The sequence below is a fragment of the Condylostylus longicornis genome, unplaced genomic scaffold (assembly GCF_029603195.1).
Source record: "Condylostylus longicornis isolate FDR11 unplaced genomic scaffold, ASM2960319v2 ptg000116l, whole genome shotgun sequence".
Classification (NCBI taxonomy): Eukaryota; Metazoa; Arthropoda; class Insecta; order Diptera; family Dolichopodidae; genus Condylostylus; species Condylostylus longicornis.
The window spans coordinates 1088928-1110040 of record NW_026578084.1 but is presented as its reverse complement, the minus strand read 5'-3'; the positions used below and the strand labels follow the sequence as shown (position 1 = coordinate 1110040).

Here is a 21113-nt window from a genome sequence, read left to right as displayed (position 1 = left end):
ATCGAAAAAATCAAAAAGAAAAACAAAAATAATAAAAATTTTTGAGAAATTTCACGTTTTATAAAAACAGTTTCAAAAAAGGAACAAAAATTCTGATTTTGACTAGCTTTGTCTTGAAAACTACGGCTCAAATCAAATTAATTGTAAGACCAAAAATATATAACAATTAATTGCCTGTAAAACAAGCTTCCAATGTCAACTCTTTGTTGTATGGTTCCAAAGTTATAAGTAGTTATTTATATGCTGGAAAAGTCCGCTACGAGTATACCTGCACTCCGCCCTCCCCAACCATACAATTTTTTCCTGAAAATTGATCAAATAATCATCCCTGAAATTATTTGCCACCTTATGCGAAACACTCTACATAAGACATCATTTGAATCACGGTTTCATAAATTTTTTCAAAATCAAAGTTTGAAATTTTTATTAATATAATAGATTTAAATGATTAAATTAAGGAAGTATTTTAAATTAATTTTAATCCAATATCGAATATTTTAAAAGTGCAGTTTAGGAAAAAAATTAAAAAAGTTATATAATTTTTTTTAATTTATTTTTTATATTTTTTTTACTGTGTTGTTTTTCTTTTATTTCAATCATGTAAATGATTTGTTGAAAAAGCATTAAGAGCATACAGGTGGTCGCTTCAATGAAAATTTGAACAAGTATATACACATATAATTATATACTTTTGAAATATATACTTTATATATTATGTATATAACGTATATATATTATACGAGTACATGTACACGGTGATTCTGTATATAAAAATAAAGTTTCTTACACCATATCTATGATTAAAACTTTTATGGACTCAAAATAAAGCAATTTATTTCATAAAGATATAAATCTAATCCTAATTTTATATAATATATATATATAATTTTTAGGAGTAGACCCTGTATTCTATTTATTGAAGTATATATGCATAATTTATTATTTCATTTCTTTTTATATAATAAAAAAAAAAAAATTCTTGAAAATGTTAAAAGTGTTCGAATGAAAAGAAATTATTAGTATTTTTTCTATTTTCTTCTGCTATGTTACATCGAAAGTCAGTCATAATACACTATAGTGTCATAAAAGAAAATTTCATTTTTAAATGAAAACACCCTCGTGAAAGTTTTTCGTGAAAGAAAATTTAATATTTTTTTGTTTTGTTTATAATTCTCACGCCAACCTGATTTGAGTGTTTAAACAAGAAACTAGGTAGTTTTTTTCACAAAATATTATATTGTTAGTAAGCTTATATTGTTAGTATTGTATGTAAAAATTGTAATCAAAAATCACTAGATGCTAAAACTATTATATTCATACTATAATATTTATACTATAATATGAAATAGAAAATTCACAGGAATTGAAATGAAAGGATGTTTGTCGTCAATTCTAACGTATACGAGTATATTCGCTAGATCCACATGGGCGCTAGGTAAAAGTTTATTCATCTTACTGTTAATTAGTTACTGTTATTTATTCTTAATTAATTACGTTATGTAATTACTTTACATCGTAATTACGTTAATTTATTACTTTACATCGTTATTAATTAATTTGTTAACAGTTATACAGGGCTACAGGGCTTTTTTAAATAAAACTATAAGAGATAGAGGAAAATGTTATATGAGTTAACTTTTTTTTCATTTTCAGTTAACTTTCTCATTGTGGCGCATAGATAAAACAAAAAAAATAATAACACAAATTTTCGAGAAATTTCAAGTTTTTTAAACAAAACTATAAAAAGAAAATTTGAAAAAGCACAAAAACAAGTACATCTCCCCGTGCAATTTTTTGTTAGAAATTGAAATTATTTGCCATTTTATGCGAAAGACATAATAATAGTTCTGTTGCAGTTACATGTTTTAACTGTAACACATATCCCGTCTTAGAAAATGTTTTTGGTGCGATCTCATCTTCTCTGTAAATCATGTTACAGCAGATTTATATTTATAATAACATTAAAATCCCAAAGAAACTAATGATTTTGTAAAGTAGTAAATTTTCTAGTGAAAGCGTATTTTTTTGTACCGAAAACGATGAGCCTTATTCTAGTTATCGAAGTAGAGCGACAATTGTCGTCACGACTTGAATTTGATATTCTAAATGGCGATTAAAGTGACACGTGTCGTGGAATAGCGGGAAAATGTGTTTCAGGTATATTCCAGTTGTCGTTGTAGAGCGACACATGTCGTAGTGAAACGACGTTTTTTGTCGAAAAGTATTTAACAAGTGACAAGCGAGATGGATACACCAAAAATGTAAGTTTAAACAAAACAATTTAATAAAAATATAAAAAATAATAAATTTTGTAAATTAATACATAAATAAAACCAAATAATATATGGTTTGGAAGTCTGTAATAGCTTATAAATCTGTGAATAAAAGAAAATGTTTGTAACTAATGTATTTGAAAAAATTATTATCTTACATTTGGCAAATCCAATGGATTAGAGCTGTCCCTAATCTTAAATCTTTTGATCCTTAATTGTTGTTTTTTTCAATTTCATCACTCTCGGAGTCTGATGAATCCATAAACCATAATGCAAATGACGACATTTTTTATTTCCCTAGTATTTAAAAAAATAAATATATACACCGAATTTTTTTTTTAGTTTGAACTTTACTCGCCAAAATTTCTTTTTAAAATGTATCAATTTCACTTGAAACGTTTCATTTTCGTTTATTTCTCGCAGTCACGTAACTCGACAACTAAAATACCACATTTCAAATGATGTGACAACGACAACGACAAATGTCACGTAAGTGACGCGACAACTAGAATAAGGCTCGATATTATCTATAATAATATAAAAGCCTAAAAAGTGATGCGTGAAGAATGTTGCACAAATTCTGCAGAAAATTAGTAAAAATAGAAAAAGAGCTGTATGTAAAACAAAAAAAAAAAGAAAATGTATACCGCTCTGCATAAAGTGTCTACCGCTTTTCTGCACAGTTTATTAATTTTCATGTTATTTTCATATTATTATAAATTAAATAATAACGCAGCATGAGCGATTACATAATATTCATAATATTCATAATATTACATAATATTCCTTCATAATATTGTTATAATGTAATTATACATTTTCTGCAAACTAAATTAAATAAACAAAGAAATTAGTGCATGCATATGAAATGAACTCTCAAAAAAGAAAATAGAGTGAAAAATTTCTGCTTCATTTTTTATTGTTGTATTCGTAACCTTAAATAGCTAAAATGGTTCTGCGCCAATCGCATGGATTTATATTTATATTATGTTAGAAGATTTGCTAAGTTTTAAGATGATGCAATATACAATATATTTTTGTTTTTTAAACGTTAAAAAACAAAATTACACTTAATTATTTGAAGTATGTATGAAGTTTTGAAAAACCAATTAAATAACCAGAAAAAAAATTGTCTTCGCATTGGGTAAATACCAAAGACGGTTGCCTCTTCCACCCTCAAACATGCTAGTATTACAATAATTTACATCGTTATATCATAAATTTTGCATGTTGTTAGGAAGACAAAATATAAGTTATATGGAATTATATATACGGTCGATATTAAATTACTGAATGCATTTTAAGTATACTTTTTGTGGTTATGAAAATAGACGTTATACTCGTATACCGTTTTATATTTATATGGAATTATTTAAAAATTTATTCAAAGTTTTAAAGAATCGCAAGAATCGTCGAAAATTGAAATTTTGCTTAATTTGAAAAGCAAAATAAGTCAATGAAAATTCATTTAAATGAAAATTCATGTCTTCCTCTTTGCTTTAACAGAAAAAAACCAAAAAAAAAACTATTAAAAAAAGTAAAAAAAAAACTTATACTCGCATGTTTAGCTTCAAAAAACAAAAATGCAATATCAAGTTTATCATAAAATGTCAATAATTATTAAAAAAAAGGCTATGATAATGTTCGTATGTAAAAAATTTCCTAATGCGCAATTTCAATGACACATAGAAGAAATTGTTTTTCCACGTTGAACACGATTCAGCGAAAAGTATTATAAATTTACCATTTCGTTTCCTTAGCGCTAAAAAATGGATATGTATTGATCAGTGTCGAATATTAGGCCGATATACATATGTAACAATTCAATAAGCGACAGTCTTAAAAAAAAAAAAACTATTCGGCATGATATCTTTACTTATTTGAATTTGCTTTGCTTGCTAACTGTTTATGCAATAACATTTTGTGCAAACAAATTTTGCTAGTAAAATTATATTATTCCAAATATTGACAATATTTCATAAGTTCTGTATAAGTTATGATTATTTATGTACATAGTTGGTACACAATTTCAAAGAAAAAAGTTTTGTTTTTGGTTTTTTTCATTTACAACTCCAAATATTCAAGTTATATAGGTTTAATTACAGAATAATCATTAAAATATATTTTTTTGGGAGAGTCCTCTTTTTGGAAAATATTTATATGGTGCGTCACAGAGTTGTCTTCACTGTCAACTCTTTGTTTTCTTGTTTTTCGTTTCTCTTTTTTTAGTATATCAAAATATAAAAAGCATTCATATTTTTTTATTGAATGTATGTATGTGCATATTATATTGACTAAATATTAAAAAAGATTTATGAAAAAAAAAATAGAAACAATGCTTTCTCTTTTAATTACGTTTCCTTTTTTGTTTTCTTGTTTTTTTCTTGTCCTTTTGTTTTAAAAGAACAAAATAATATTTAAAATGAAAAAAGATCAAAGGAGTATATTGTTTTTACCATCTTCATTATCACCATCATTTTTAACATCATCGTCATTATTATTTCTATTTTCTTTTTCAGTTTCTTATTTGAGTCATAAACATCTTTCATGATTAAATAAAAAGATATTATTAGTTGAACTTGCCAACCCTTTGATGCTTGAATACGTTTTGTTAAAAGTAGTGAAAGATGTACTTATGTACCATTTCTAGCATTTCTGTGGAATTCTTTATGATTTTTCTGGAACGCGTTTTACTGGCAGGGCTATGAGAAATACAGGAAAATATTATATCGGTGAACTTTTAGTCGTCATTGGAACATATCGAAGAAACAAAAAAAAAATTCCACAAACTATCGAGAAATTTCAAGCTTTTCACAAAAAATTAAAAAAAAAAAAAACAATACTTCTGACTTTGAAGAGTTTTGCCTCAAAAACTATGGCTTAAATCAAATTGGTTGTAAGAGCAAACGGAATGGTAAATTTATAATACCCTTTTGAAATAATATTCGTAGGTTCAATAGAAAAATTTGTATTAAAGGGAAGTATACTAGTTTGTGTACTTAAAACTGGTTTTTTGTATACATACCTACGATATATATCTAATAACTTCGGCATTATCAACATCATGCACTTCTCTATACCTTCAATATGATGAATGAGAAAAAGTGCAAATCTTCAATTCAATATATTTTTTGTATTGAAAAAAATAGACATGATTTCTAATAAATTTAACGACCGCGTGTAGACAGTAGTCTCACGCATTTTAATAAAATGGAGAATTATTTTAGTGAATAACTAATTTGAAAAATTTTATTACTAATTAAATGCCAATTAAATGTCAATTGCGAATTGAAATTCATCAAATAAATTAACCTTTCTTTGATATTTTGTTGGCAAGTATAACAATTGTCAATTTATTGTTGATTACATTTGAGTCAATTTATTGTTAAAATATTACATTTTGAGAGTGGTTTTCTTACAAATTTATTATGCTCTGGAATTTATCCAATAATAAAGATATGGCAATAATTTAAATAAAGTTTATGCATTCAAATTACATTCAATTTTAAATTTTCATAACTAGTTTATTTTTTTACAAAATGTGATGAATAGATTCATACATACATGAGCAGATTCTATCAAATTGTTCAAATTTGTGTTTATACTTATAAATTGAATTTCAATTCGTGTGTAAGTTATTGTTTTATTATAAAATTAATTTTTATGTTTTTACTTTTCAAAAATTGTTTGAAAATAGGCTTTAATTACTTACAAGTTTTCACTCCCGTGTCCGAAATGTTTATTATTGATTTTATTATTCTATTCTTATATTAGGAATGCTCATAGAATTCGAATGTATATCATATAAAAGCGCTATTATTTTCAAAAAAAAAAGTTGTTGAGATTGAATTTTTTGGGTATAGCTGCCATACAACATATACAAAAACTATTCTATCATATTTTAGAAGTTTAATACAAACTATATCTATATGAATAACACAACCATAACACAAAAAAAAAGTGATTCGAAGCAGTTTGACAATATTATCGTGTAGATTTAAAATTTTTATATGAGGTCCAAAATGTGGATTTGTCGTGCTTTCTTAATTTTTTATAACGCTGTTCGCTGGTGATGAAATCGAAATAGATCTTCTGTGGTTATTTGTGAATCAAGGCTCCAACCTCCTCGTCAAGGTCTATCGAAATCCCTTTCATACATTCAATATTTGCACCAAAAAATGATTTGACACGGTTAACTTTCAACTATTCTTGTATATTACGAATAAAAATCTCATTTTTATTTAGAATAAATTGCATTGAAATAATTTCATATTTAACAATAGAAGGACATACAACAATTGTTTATTGTTGAAAGGTTAATATAGGGTAAATCGTTGCCATTTTAATTTTTTTTTCGTTATTTATTAGTTAGTCAGCCTTTTACCTTTTCTTCTCTGTCATAACCATTATTTTGTGTTTTTTTTTTATTTTTTGTTTTTTTTTTAATACATGGCAAAAAAATAACCACCAGTTGTCAGTCAAATATGTTTTTATTTTTTGTTTGCTTTCTTTCAGTGACAACTCAACAAAATCCTTTAGGGGGTACCTAAATAAAAACAAAAAGGAAATGAACATCTCAATAAAATATTTTTTTTCTTTTTTTTGTTATTGTTTTTTTTTAATTCAATGTAACATTATGCATATTTATGTTATCTTTTTTAAGCGGTAAAGCGGAAAATCAAAGAAATAGAAAAAATATTTTATATGAAAATAAATATAGTGCTTGCTATGGGTGATGGCTGAGTTGGAAGCTTTCATAAAAAAATGAACTAAAATAAAATTATTTGTTAATTGAATTTTAAGGAGTTCGGTGAACAAATCACGTCATATTAGTATACCCGTACGAGCGTACCTTACCGTTTGTAACGCTAAGAAATAACGATCTGAGATATAGACTCAAGTTTCAGCATCGAATTCTGAGCTTTGTCTTTCTTAGAAACTATGAATGCTTTGGTATTGAAATTTCACACAAGCTAATATATTAGCGGGGCCAAAAGTTATTTTCAATCAACTTCAACAGTTATTTGACTATTTCTCAGAAACTATAAAAACTGTGATATTGAAATTTCACACAAGTGAATAAATTAATAGGGCCAATGTGCTTGATGAGAGTTGTTGAAAATGCTTGGTTCTTTCTGGTAGCTGCCATACAACTTCAATAGTAGTTTGGCCATATCTTAGATAATATTGAAAACACAATACTGAAATTATTCATAAATTAATATGGTAATACGGCACCTACGCACATAGAATAACAAATTCGTACGGTATCACAGAGTTGACACGGTCAACTCTATTTTTTCTCGTTATAATTTAATTATACAGTGTTCAACATGTTAATAATTTTTTTCAACATTTCACATCAATTTTCTATCCTTTGAAAGACTTTGAAAGTGGAATTGAGAGGGGGTGAAAACTTCTTTCTAGAAAAAAGAATGTAAATGAAATAAAATTAAAATTTTTCAATATAATTTTGACTATTTCATATAGAAAAATAAATTTTTCATTGAAAACTATTATTAAACAAGACTCGTCGTTTTAATAAAAAATAAATAAACTAAGGTTACCCCAAAAATGTTTCATTTTCGATTACATTATTTCAAAATTACATTAAAGTATTGGTATTTATAACAAATATTGATTTATTTATTTATTTATTTCAAATTTCCAAATATACCTGCGACTTCCCAACTTTAGGCGCAAAAAAAAAAAACATTTAAATTGCAAAATAGTTTTGTGTTAAAAAACGAAAAAAAAATCAACGGAACGGATGTGTTACATAAATATTTCATATACATACGAGTACACTTTATGGGGGCGTATAATCATCATTAAAAATATTTGAAATCAAATGATAGCAAAAATACTTAATAATGTTTATGAAAATCTTTCATACATAAAAAAACATTTGATCGATTTTTATACACACAACGATAAAAAATAAATAAAATTCAATTTTATCTTATCTTCATTCCATCTTTCTTTTGCTTTTTCTCCTCATCTTAACTTAATATATGTATTTATGATGTGACGATGTACTCGTATATGATGATGTGGCAGAACAACGTGGCAGAAAAAACAAATTATGTAAGTTTTTATTATGAAATAATTATTCAAATTTAAATAATTATTTATTTAATATAAAATATTCAATAAAGTGCATTCAGTTGTTCTCTATCCGACATATCCTCAGTTGAGTATCAGAACAAAATTGATACATGAATAGACCACAAAAAAAGCGCCGTATTTACTAAAACTGTTATAATATATAAAAATATTTATAATTTTATAATACCTCATAGTGATGAATGATTCCCGAATAGGTCTGTTCAATGATAGATTCGGCTCACATTTCACACGAATCCTGGTATGTTATAGCATATTCTAAGAAATTTAAAAATATAGAAAAGAGTATTCATTAAAAAAAAATTCTAATAATTAAGAAATATAGCAAAGTTAGCTCAAACCAATGGTTTGTATTGTAGCACTTTTCTCTTCAATAAGTGAAAATACTGCTTTCAAAAACAATATATGTAAACATACTTAATACACTTTTAAAATTATTTTCATTCATATATGAAATTAGTACAAAGATTGCATATATTTAGGATGAATTATTTATGCAGGCAATTATTAATGTCATTGGTGTAATAGGCGCAATTATTTGATTGCTAATTATTGTAACTTCCGAACTTTTCAAAGAATTTGGATGGAACAAAGCGAATCTCTAAAAAGAGCCCAATTTACATTTTTCTAGGTATGTTAAATAAAAGCTTACTAACTTGGTCAGTATTGAAAAGGAGCGTTTAAAACGTATTTTCATAATCTTCTGTAACACTTTCACTTAACGAAACAATACATTTTGAGGTCGGGTATATGTGCTGATCACATCTGATTTTTTCTTTGTATATTATTTTTGCGACATATTGAGTTTGAAATTAGGTTTTTTAAAAAGCTTGTTATATTTCGAATTTATAGAATCGATATTTCAAATTGCAACAATTTCAGTAACAGTACAAGAGTAATCATAAGAATTTTTTTTATTGTATTTTCAATTTTTTTTACATTTTTTCTCGTAATTTTTGATTTTATCAAAGTATAACTTTCAGTTCCGTATGTTGTCGTGTGCTTCCCTATCTAATCGCAATTTTTATTTTATTTTTTCTTTCTTTTTTTTCTGAATTTAGAAATTTAATTTTTTTTTCTCACTCATTGATTTCGGGCTCCATCTCCTACATTTTAATATCTTTTACCCTTTCTTTTTTATTTTGTTTTCTAGTTTTTATGTACGAAATTTTAATAGCTATCATGTGTGTTTAGAATTTTTGAATGAAATCCTTGATTGTTCATTTATTTATACTTATTTACAATGTATCTATATGAATGTGGATACGCAAACAAACTGTTGTGATGATAATAATTTATTATATCATACACATCGTATATATACACTGTTGACAAATACATTTAAAATAAATAGGAAAAAAGAAGAAACGGTGCTTAAAAATTTATTAAAACAATCTCAACTTTAAAAACCTCGCATTCTCAAAATTTTGCTCTACTTAATCTTGAAATAAATCTTTTACACTTTTTAAATACAACACTTTTAAATAAATCTATTACAACAAAAATGTTGTAAGAGCAAATCGATTTATATATTTTGGAAATAAAAACTTGAATAATTTGTTATTCACATTACATCAATAAAACAATATTTATCGTTTTATAATTCTTGAAATATAACAGCTTTTCTTTTTTTAATTTTCATATTTAATACTTTGTGAAACTCTTCTCTAAATTAATTTAAATAATTTTTTTTTCAGTGAATATACTTAATATTTTCTACATTTACATAATATTTAAGCACATAAATACATAAAAAGTATACAAATTGCGGTACACAAAGTGTGTTTGTATGTAACTAAATATTCTTATATCTGTTTCTTATTATTTTCGATTTAAAAAACAATTAAATAGATATACAGCGTGATTCAGAAAGGTATACAACAAAATATACAATCGGTTAGAGAGTCGGAAGTGGGTAAACCTTTTGTACGGGACTAGCTGCTAAATCTCAAGGGTTTCCGAGTTACATGGATTTTAACGAATTTTCTCGAAATTTCTACTTATTAAAGTTTTTTTGTTTATAACTTCCGTTCCGAAAAATAAAGAAGCTTCAAATAAACAGTTTTTGAAAGGCCTAGTGAAGGGCTTTTGGGATATATTAGGCTTCGGGACCTGCACTTTATATGAAATTTCATATAAGCTTCACTCAACCATCCGCGAAACCTCCTAAATTTTTGAAGAAATCAAGCGTCAGCAACTGGACGTTTACTACGGGCCAAATATACATTTTTGCGAATATAAAGAGGAATAATCAACCGATCTCATTGAAATTTAATATTTAAATTCTTCGTATATTATAACAATAAACATATAAATTTTTTGGAAAGATCAGGGCTCGAAAACTGATCTGCGGGCCGATTCTACATTTTTAACCATATCTACGGAACGAATTGATGGAATTTCTTGAAATTTGAATTTTGCGTTCTGGTTGTTACTCAAACTAACTGGCGAGCATTGCAGGGAATTCGGGTAAAACAAAGCGAAACTCTACTAAGAGCCCAATTTACGTTTTTCTAGGTATGTTAACTATAAGCTTACTAATGTCCTAAAAATTGTAAAGAAGTATTTAACAGACAATTTTTTAATATTCTGTAACACTTTCACTTTACTAGACAATACACATTACGGTCGGTTATGTGCTGATCACATCAGATTTTTTAAAAAATATTCGTATATGAATAAAAGTAATTTTAATAATGTAGTGCATAACTAGCTAGATCGTTTTTAAACTTTATTGCTTTCATCTTCATGTGTGTAACAATTAAATAATTAAAAAGAAATATTCTCACATTATATAGATTCTCATATATATACCTATATATATGTAATGACAGCAGTAGGTTAACAATTTTGGTCTTTCAAAATTTCTAAATACAAAACACATTTTTCTTATTTCAGTACTTTTCGTTATTATGAAAAAATCATTGCAAATTTTAATTTTTATTTTAAATACATTTTCAATTAAATCGAAACTAAAAAAAATGTTTTTTAGCTTCATTCGCCTCTCTCCCTATACATTTGCCTGTTCGTTTCTTATTCTTCTATTAATTTTTCGTTTCTTATGAAATTGACTTAAAAAAATTACATTTAATAAGAACAAGCCCAATGATGATAATGCAAAATGTGGACATAACTTAGAACATTTGACGAATTAAAACTAAAGGGAAACACTATTTTCTAAAGTATAAGCACAACAAAGGGCAGTAAACAAGTGTAGAACCGAGCCTATTTGTTATATTTGAAACCATGAATTTATGCAAATTTTATTATTTAAGTTTTTGTTTTTTAGAATGAGATTAGTTTTGTAATCGTAATTCATTGTTGCAAAATATTTTCTCTATTCGTAATAACAAAGTTTGTTTGTTTGATAAACGTTTTTTTATTATTTTTATTTGTTTATTTACTTTTATGTTTTTGTGTAATATTTAATTTCATTTTGAGTTTTTCGTAATATCCTTGAAGAAATTTCTTATTATTAAAAAAAAGAAAGCAAAAAAATTGTTTCGTTTTTTTTTCCTCAACACTGAATTGAAATTTTTAAATAAAACAAAACAAAAAATTTTTAAAAATTTTTCTTTTTAAACCAGTTTAATCTCTTTTTAAAATTAAATTTTTCAATACTTATTTAAGGTAATGGAAATTACACGCATTTTGTTTGTCTTTCGTTGCGAAATTCAATGTCAGCACTTGTTTGTCTTATTAAACTTAGTTTTAGGTACAGGTCTCGTTTTAAAATCATCTTCCTATATGAACTAGAATATACTACAGCGTCTTGATCTTCAACTGTTCTAAAATTAGATGAGCTACGATTATGATAAGTTTATCAGCAGAAATCTGAAAATTTCAGAAGTTAGGCGATCTAATTTGGAGAAAATTTTGAAGAGCCACCTTAAAAAAAACCAAAAATTTCAAAAATTTATTTTTTATACAATTATGATATTTGAATTAGAAGTTTTATTTAGTTTGCATTAATTTTTATCTGATTATATAAATAGAATACATAGAAATTTTTAAATATATGTACTGAAACCAATTATAATAATTGTGTTTTTTGAAGAAATATTTAAGCGCCCGAATTAATATGGAATTGAGTCGTATATAGTTTTCTTATTAATATTAGTCTAAGTAAGATCTCCAACGCTTGTGGTAAATTCTTAAACGTCAAATTTTACAAAATCTGAGCTGTCTGAGTTTACGAATACTCTACTGCGTTTTTACTTTCAGTCAAAATTTACATTCTTAAACGTTTAAAATAAGTCAATTAAGCGTCAAAATTGTAGATTTTTTTTACATGCAGACAGTATTTTTAAAGTATAATTACTTTAAAAATAATATAAAAAATATTTTTTTTTGTTAATTTTTAATATGTAAGTATAAAATTATTTTAAATCTAAAAAAATTTTTTTTTTTGTTTTGACGTTTACGGATGATCAAAATTTAAAGTCAATTACGGGTAAAAAGTTTACTACATTTCTGTCCGTAAAAGTTTAATACGTCAGACAGTTTGCAAACTGAAAACAAAATTATGACGTTAAAGAATTTGCGGTAGCTGGAGAAATAACAATCTAGAAGGATACGAAAAAAAATAATATGCAGAAAAAAAAGAAAACCAAAAAAATGTATTCTCAATTCCCATATTATGCACATTGTATTCGTATAAAATATGTACCGATTTTCTACACAACTTATTTATTTTTGTTTCATTTTCATATTCCCATGAATTTTATGGAAACTATTGAGCTTAAATAGCTAAAATGGTTCGGCGTTAATGACATGCACCAATATTCATATTATATTAGAAAAGGAAGAAAAATATTTATGTGGTATGCATGTTCATACTTATATGTGAATAGTAATTAACATTCAATTCTTTTGCAAAGGTGAACTTAAAATTTTTAAACATTCTTATACACATTATGTAAATAAATAAGAAAACAAAAAAAATCAATACGTTATGTTTTATAAATTCAATACAATTTATTTTGTTCAGGGGAGAATTCAATGCAAACTTATAATTATTTGAATGGATAGAACTCCTGCCTACATAACGTTGAATGTGTGCAGGATTTTCATTATTAAGCAATAACATGTTTATCTGTTATAATTATCGAGTTCGATTTTACTTTTTTTTTTTGGTATATATAATGCTTGCGATTTACAGTATTATAACATGTTAGTAAGATTTAAGTTGAAAACAGAACGAGAGCGATTTTCCGCGGCGAAATGTCAAAACTATATATAATATACATATGTATATATATATACTTACATATCACAAGTATTTTATTTCGATAAAAATATATTTTTTCAGAGCATTAGTATATTCATACCACACATATTACGCAGGTGCTAGAATAAACCGACTTGACATACAGAACTGCAAGAACTTTGTAAGATTTAAGTTCATGCTCATTGAAAATCATTACCGATTGATTGATTACTGCTGGACGTAACTTTTTATATTTTGAAAGTCAACCACTTATTGCATAATCTAATTTTTAATTTTCCTTTCTTTAATGAATTAAATATTTATGTTCATTCTTATTTTATCACGTTAAGTCAAAATGAATCAGTCTATGCTAAACAATGAACACAAAATAAAGCCAATGAACAAAAATTTTTGAGCTTTTTTAATTACTTAGTTTCTTAAAATTTAAGAATTTCATTTGTGATACAGGTACTTGTGGTAAGGTTTTTTGATTTACTAACTTTTGAGTATGCTGCAATATACAATGAATTGTCGTTTTTAAAATTACTTAATTTTTTCATGCACGTGCATGTAGTTTGGAAAAACCGATTAAAATTGATTAGAAAAAAAATTACTTAAAAAATTCGTCTTTCGATTGCGTAAACACCGAAGACGGATGTCTTTGGCGCCCTTAACTTCCTGGTATTTAAGAATCATTTTAAGTATTATAAAATATATTGCAATTATTAATTAAAATTGAAAATTATATTATGTTTTTATTTTATTTTTAATTTTTTTTCTCAGATATGGCTAATATAATATTAATTGGATGCCTTGCAACGCTAGGAGTTATAATTGCTATATTATTGTTTTTGGCTGGTGGTTATTTATGGTGGCGTCATAAACGTTCTCAATTACAATTTATTGAACCGAATGAAGATGAAGAATCTAGTAGTGGCAGCATGCGGTAAATATATTTTAAATGTTATATAACAACATTTATGATAATTATATTTTGCCTTGTTTTTGTTTTTCTAAAAATTATAAATACCAAAATTTTTATATTTAGTATCCCACAAACGACTTTACCAGAAGCACATCAAGAATCAATACCACAACAACAACCAATAACAAAATTGGGACAATCGCAACATACACCAGCTACGCCCATTCAAAATAATATTAACCGAAAATTAAATGGATTCTTAAATTTGAAAACACCCCTAATAGGGTAAGCGACAAAAAACAAACAAATATTTTTCAATTTTAAATTGTAAATTTTTCAGCTATTGTTATAGTTGTGTAGTGAATTTTTTTTTTTTTGCTAAACAAAAAAAAAAAAATTTATATAATTTTTTTTGTAAATTAATTGAATTGATTTTGAACGAAATTTATTATGTTCGTACATTTGATTGAAATAAAATAATTTTTTTTGCATTTATAAAACGTTAATTTTGTTACTATAAAGAATACAGTTTTATAAATTGATTTTCAATTACACAATGCAATTTCAGTTTTTTTTTTTAATTGAAAACTATATATTTCAGAAATATGTTAAAAAAATATTATTCTTTAATTTAAAAAAATTAAATATCGCCTTCCAAGTGGTAAGCAATCGAACCTGGAAATGTTAATATTGAAATATTGAAATATTTAACCTATCCGTAATCTTCGGAACCTCAAAAAACTTTAACTTCGGTTTAATTTCGTTTATACACATACAAATTTTTTTAGAGAAAAGAAGTAAATGTTCATAAAAATATTACTATAAAATTTTACACAATATACATAAATATGTCAGTGTGGGGACAGTATTGTTTCTTTTTAAGCACTTTTCCAAAAATTTTTTGAAAAAAAGTGCTTATTAGTTTCACTCTGTCCGTTTGTGGATGTTTACAAAACTTCTACACCCTTGAAGATACAAAAGATATTTAATATGTACATAGATCTTTACTAGAAATTTATTTCCGTAGAAGAAAATTTTTACTTATTTCCCCCCTTCTAGAAGTTACACCCCTCGAAAAACCCTAAAAATGCCATTTTTAATTTTTAATTGCAGTGAAACCATAAGCATTTATTAAATATTGCAAACGCAGAAAGGCAGTAACTTGCTTTTCCTATCGCGGCATACTATAGTTAAACTTTAAAAAAACAAAATGGCCGTTCAAATTTGCGTTATCTATAGTCCGTTTTTTTTCAAATTTTTGATGTCGTTTTTCTTCTAGACCCCAGATTGTAGGAGCCTGAAATTTTAGCAGCTTTTAGACACTAATAAATTCATCATTTCGTGAGAAGAAAATTTTTTTCCATCAGCACCCCTCTCAAGTTATCGCCTCTTGAAAATTGTAAAATTTGAATTTTTGACGCCGAAACCGCAAGCCTTTTGAAATTTCAATAAACGCAAAAAGCTAACGTTAAATTCCATTACATTAAAAAATATAATTATTTTTCCTAACACACGCAATTAACCCTCAAAATCTAGCATTATATTAACCCCTCTTTAAATTAATTTTTGCTTTATTTCAAAGACTGCATGAGTAGTTCATCCTAAATATATGCAATCCCAGAAATAGTTTTGCACATAAATAAGAATAATTTTAATAGTGTGGTAGGTATGCATAGATTGCTTTTAAAAGCAGTGTTTTCCCTTGTTGAAGGGAAAAGTGCTCCAATACAAACCATTGGTTCGACCTAACTTTATTTTTTTTGAATTTTCGAATATTTGATTCTAATTAAGTACATTATTTCCATTTTAAATCGACTCAATATTGATTAATATACTTTTGAAAATATGTTAAAACTCAAAAGTTATTTACAAGTAATTTTTAATACGAGTGTTTTTGAAGCATTCAAGCGATATACAATACATATATACACTATCTAATCAAACGCCTACATTTATACACATACATATGTCCATACGTATATGGATGAAAAATTGTGTATATATATTAAAAATGAAATATTTATTAAAAAAAATTATAAAGAAAAACTGAACTTGCATTCATTTGCATTGATTTTCGTTCATAATAATAATAATATTAATATATGCATATATATATTATATAGGGTGATTCAGTAAAGAGTACAATATTATATATCATTGTTTATATATTATATATCATGTAAATTTTATAATAATATAATATTATATATCATGTAAAATTTTTGTTCAGAACTATTTGTAAAAGATATTTTAAACAATTTTCACGAAATTTCTTCTTACCTAAGTTTTTTTGCTTATGACTTTCCTTCCAAAAAAGATATCCATTCAATTTAAGTTACTAAACGTTAAGAAATTTTGTATGGTATGGGAACTTATAGCATATATAGAATTATATAGTCCTGTCAAAAATTGTTTATTTAAAGGTTCTATCTGTTTTGGAATGGAAGTTACAAACAAAAAAGCTTGGGCAAGTAGAAATTGTTTAAAATTCCTGTACCTCAGAAACGGTTCCGACCCTCTACCCGGTGGTATATGGCTCCTAGCTTGTTGGTGAATCACTCTGTATAAATATACATTTGTATGCATAATACATCATGTAAATATATGTAAACATAATACTACATATATTTATATATAAAAATATATGTATATATTCTTTGTATATTAAAAACAAAAACGAAAAAACAAAAATTGTGCAAAATTTTTGGCTTTAAATGTCTTTTTAATATTTTCTTATATAAATATATATATGTATATATATATATTTATATATATATATACGGATAAAACTACTTTATATAAAATGAAATTTGTCATATAATATAAAAAACAAAACAAAAAACATTTTGTTTTCTATATAAAGGTATATAGTACCTATTATCAAATAATAATGAGGTTCTGCCAAATAAAATTTATTATCATTTTTTATACATACATATATACATACATATATACATTATTATTTTTGAAAACGACGTTTTCTTTGCATTTATTTTGTAATTTTTAATTTAATTTCAGAATATTTCATGCTTAGTTTTTTTTTTGCTTCCTTGTTATGTTAAGACCATAAATTCAAATTCGTATTCAGGATTTTTTTACTTTGAAATCTTCGTCAAATTCGTTGGTACGAAGACGTGAAATGATAAAAATAAAATTTTAACAAAAAAAGTATCCACATCTACTTTAATTTATAATTATTATAAAAATTTCCATATATTTTAATTGAGACAAATTTATTTATTAAAAAATATGAAAAAGAAAATATTTCAATTAGCAAGATAGTATAATATTTGAAATTTCTTATTTAATTTCATAAACATTAAAAACTATTTAAAATTCAATTAATTATCATCATAATTAAATATCATTATTAATTTTTGATTCAAAAATATTTGATTTTGATATTTTTTATATTAAATTTTGTGTCCTACCTATATCCTTGAAACTTTTTTCAATAATAAGGAAGAAAAAAAAGAAAATTTTAACAAATTTCATTGTATATAAAAAATAATAAATACACGCAGGTTTCCACATTATTTAAACACTCCCCATAAATTCACATATTATTTTGAAATTTATTTTTTTAATAAAAAAAAAAATAAAATTTTCAAACGTTGTAAAATAAAATTTAAAAATTTATGAACTCTTGCGCTTAATCATTTATGTTTATGGAATAATATTTTTTAATCAACCATTCTTCGTACATTTATTTTACATATTTTACTATTGATATGCTTAATTTTTTTTATATTTTATACCCCCCCCCCCCCCCCTCCCTCCCCCACCCCTTTTCAGTATTTCCTTCTTTTAATAAATATTTTTTACTTCTTTAAAAATATGAACAAAAAAACTAAAATTTACAATATTTTGTCATTAAATTTGATTTTTATATTCATTTGGTTAATTAACTTTTATAAATATTTTACAAGAGTTAATTAATTTAATTAAATTGTTTATCTATAAAATATAGTTTTAACATTTAATTAAATTCAATTTCTTCAAATTATTAAACTATGTTTTACGGTTCCTAATTCTTATTCATAGTTTTTATATTTAATTATGTTTATGAAATAATATGTTCAACGAACGTGCATTGTATTTTCCAAAAGTTAGAATTGGCAACACCAATAAAAAATTTTTTCTATATTTTTTAAAAGTAAATAATATAGTACTGAAATTAATGATATTAAATGGCGGTGCTTACATTTTTATCTCCATGATTCATATATAGCACCACATACTTTATCCTATACTATTTAGCTTCAGGTAATTAGTCCAAATTTCGACATATAGTTTATGATTGTATATAAAGTTTAATTAATCAGTTTCATTAGCATTAAACGTAAAAAATATCATTAATTTTTAAATTTTTCTGAACTGGAAAGGAACATTTGTTTTTCATACTTGAGACTGATAAAATTTTAATATTTTTATTCAAATATCAAAACCATTATAGTATTTTTTGCGCTTATTTGCTTAAATGGCTGTGCTACTTACTTGTCCATAAATGTATTTAAATGTCGACTCCTTAAATGTATATTCATACATACTTTTTTTAATTCTATCTCTGATATTTTAACTTAAAACTAAAAAATAATTTTAATTACACATTCTATTTACACCTACAACATTTTTTTAAAACAAGACAATCATGCAAAAAAAATTTTTTGTTTACAACAAAATTATAATTATTTTTTATTTCTTTCTTAGTTTTTTTTTCTTACAAAACTAAAATTTTTCATATAGAATACGCGATATTGATACGAATGTGAGGAAATTGCGAAATATGCATAAGTTTTACAGTCATCAAAACTAAAAAAAAAAAAATAAATAAATTGCAATAATTGAAATTAAAAGGAGAATAATGATGAAAAATGAAAACAAAAAAAATGAGAACCAAAAACAAAAAAAAATATTATTTTTTTCCAAGGACTTTTAGGGAAATTTTTTTAATTAGGAAAAAAATTGTTGCTGTTTATTACTTTTTGTTTAGTATTTTTCTTTTTGCAAATAACAATCTGTTTTTTTTACCGACCGTATTGTGTTTACAATAGGTAGGTTATGTGATGGCAACAAATTTTGCAAATCGAGTTTTCGGTGGGAATGTACTTCTCCATAGTAGGGAAGTGTAAATTAACTGTTTTTAACAACCTGTCGGTCTGTTGGTCTATCGGTCTGTGTGCACGCAGTTCGGCTGAACCGATTTGGATGAAATTTTATATTTAAGTTTATTTCCACCATGGTACGGATTGATCAACTTTTGGGATATATCAGGCCTCGGGAACTGCACTTTTTAGCGGGCCGATTTTACATTTTTAACATTTTGAAGAAAATATTCAACCGATTTACTTGAAATTTCATATATGAGCTTTGCTCGATCGTTCGCGAAAATTCTTAACTTTTGGAAGAAATCAGGCATCAGCAACTGGGCGTTTACTACGGGCCAAATATACATTTTTGCTTATATAAAGAGAAATAATCAACCGATTTCATTGAAATGTAACATTTAAAATCTTCGTGTTAAAACAATGAATATATAAATTTTGTGCAAAGAGCAGGACGCGCAGATCGAAAACTGATCTGCGCGCCGATTTTGCATTTTTCACCATATGTACGGAACGAATAGATGGAATTTCTTGAAATTTGATATTTGAGTTATGGTTGTTACCGAAACTAACTGGCGAGCATTTCAGGGAATTCGGGTAGCACAAAGCGAAACTCTACTAAGAGCCAAATTTACATTTTTCTAGGAATGTTAACTATAAGCTTACTAATGTCTCAAAAAGAAGTATTTAACAGACATTTTTGTAAAATACTGTAATACTTTCACTTAACTAGACAATACACATTGCGGTCGGTTATGTGCTGACCACATCAGATTTTTTTGATAATATATTTATATTACACATATTTATACGGGTGGGATGTTTCTTTTTTCAAAAAAAAAAAATTGAAATATTTTTTATTCGTCGTCGTCAACTTTATTCGGAGAATACTTCTTCGAAGTCTTTATTATTAAGATACGTTTCTTTTCTTTGAGAAAATTTAGAGAACTTAATACCGGAGTAGGAGTGTCTAATGCTTTATCGTTACAATACGCCGCCTGATTATAATATAGAGCTAAGCTAATGCCTATAATATGTTGCGTATACTAATTCTACTATTTTGATCTAGGAGGTTGTTTTGGATGTCAGGAGGGGTACTTTTAAATATAAAATTTATTAATAAAATATATATTTATAATTAATATATATAATGCATGTAGTAGTAGCTTGTGTTATCAATCGTTGCCTATATGTTTAATAATTTATCCAATTTTACTATACATTCTCTTTCCTGATTCAAATGATAACGATTTTGCTTGGAAATGGCTTTGAATGTGGAACTGTTTAAACTTGAGGCATTAGTTCGACACATTATTATTCACAACTCTTATTCATAATTAATATTCTTACATATCTTATAAAAATTATGTCGCGTTTTTGCAATTTGTGCCTAAATTAAAAAATTCCATTTCGATATAACCCAATTTTATCTTTTTGATTTTTTTGAATATGTCGTTTTTCTTTGCTAATAATAT

General features: G+C 25.5%; 1 protein-coding gene across 2 annotated transcripts in view; it reads left to right on the top strand.

Moving 5' to 3' along the window:
• LOC129614702 (synaptotagmin-7) overlaps nt 1-21113 on the top strand; it is a 63945-nt gene that overhangs the window by 16080 nt on the left and 26752 nt on the right. For both annotated transcript variants that reach the window (XM_055529540.1, XM_055529539.1), the window contains exons 2-3: nt 14392-14554; nt 14657-14818. In XM_055529540.1, the coding sequence (XP_055385515.1) occupies nt 14394-14554; nt 14657-14818 (323 nt within the window). In that variant the 5' untranslated portion in view covers nt 14392-14393. The remainder of the gene's footprint in view (nt 1-14391; nt 14555-14656; nt 14819-21113) is intronic.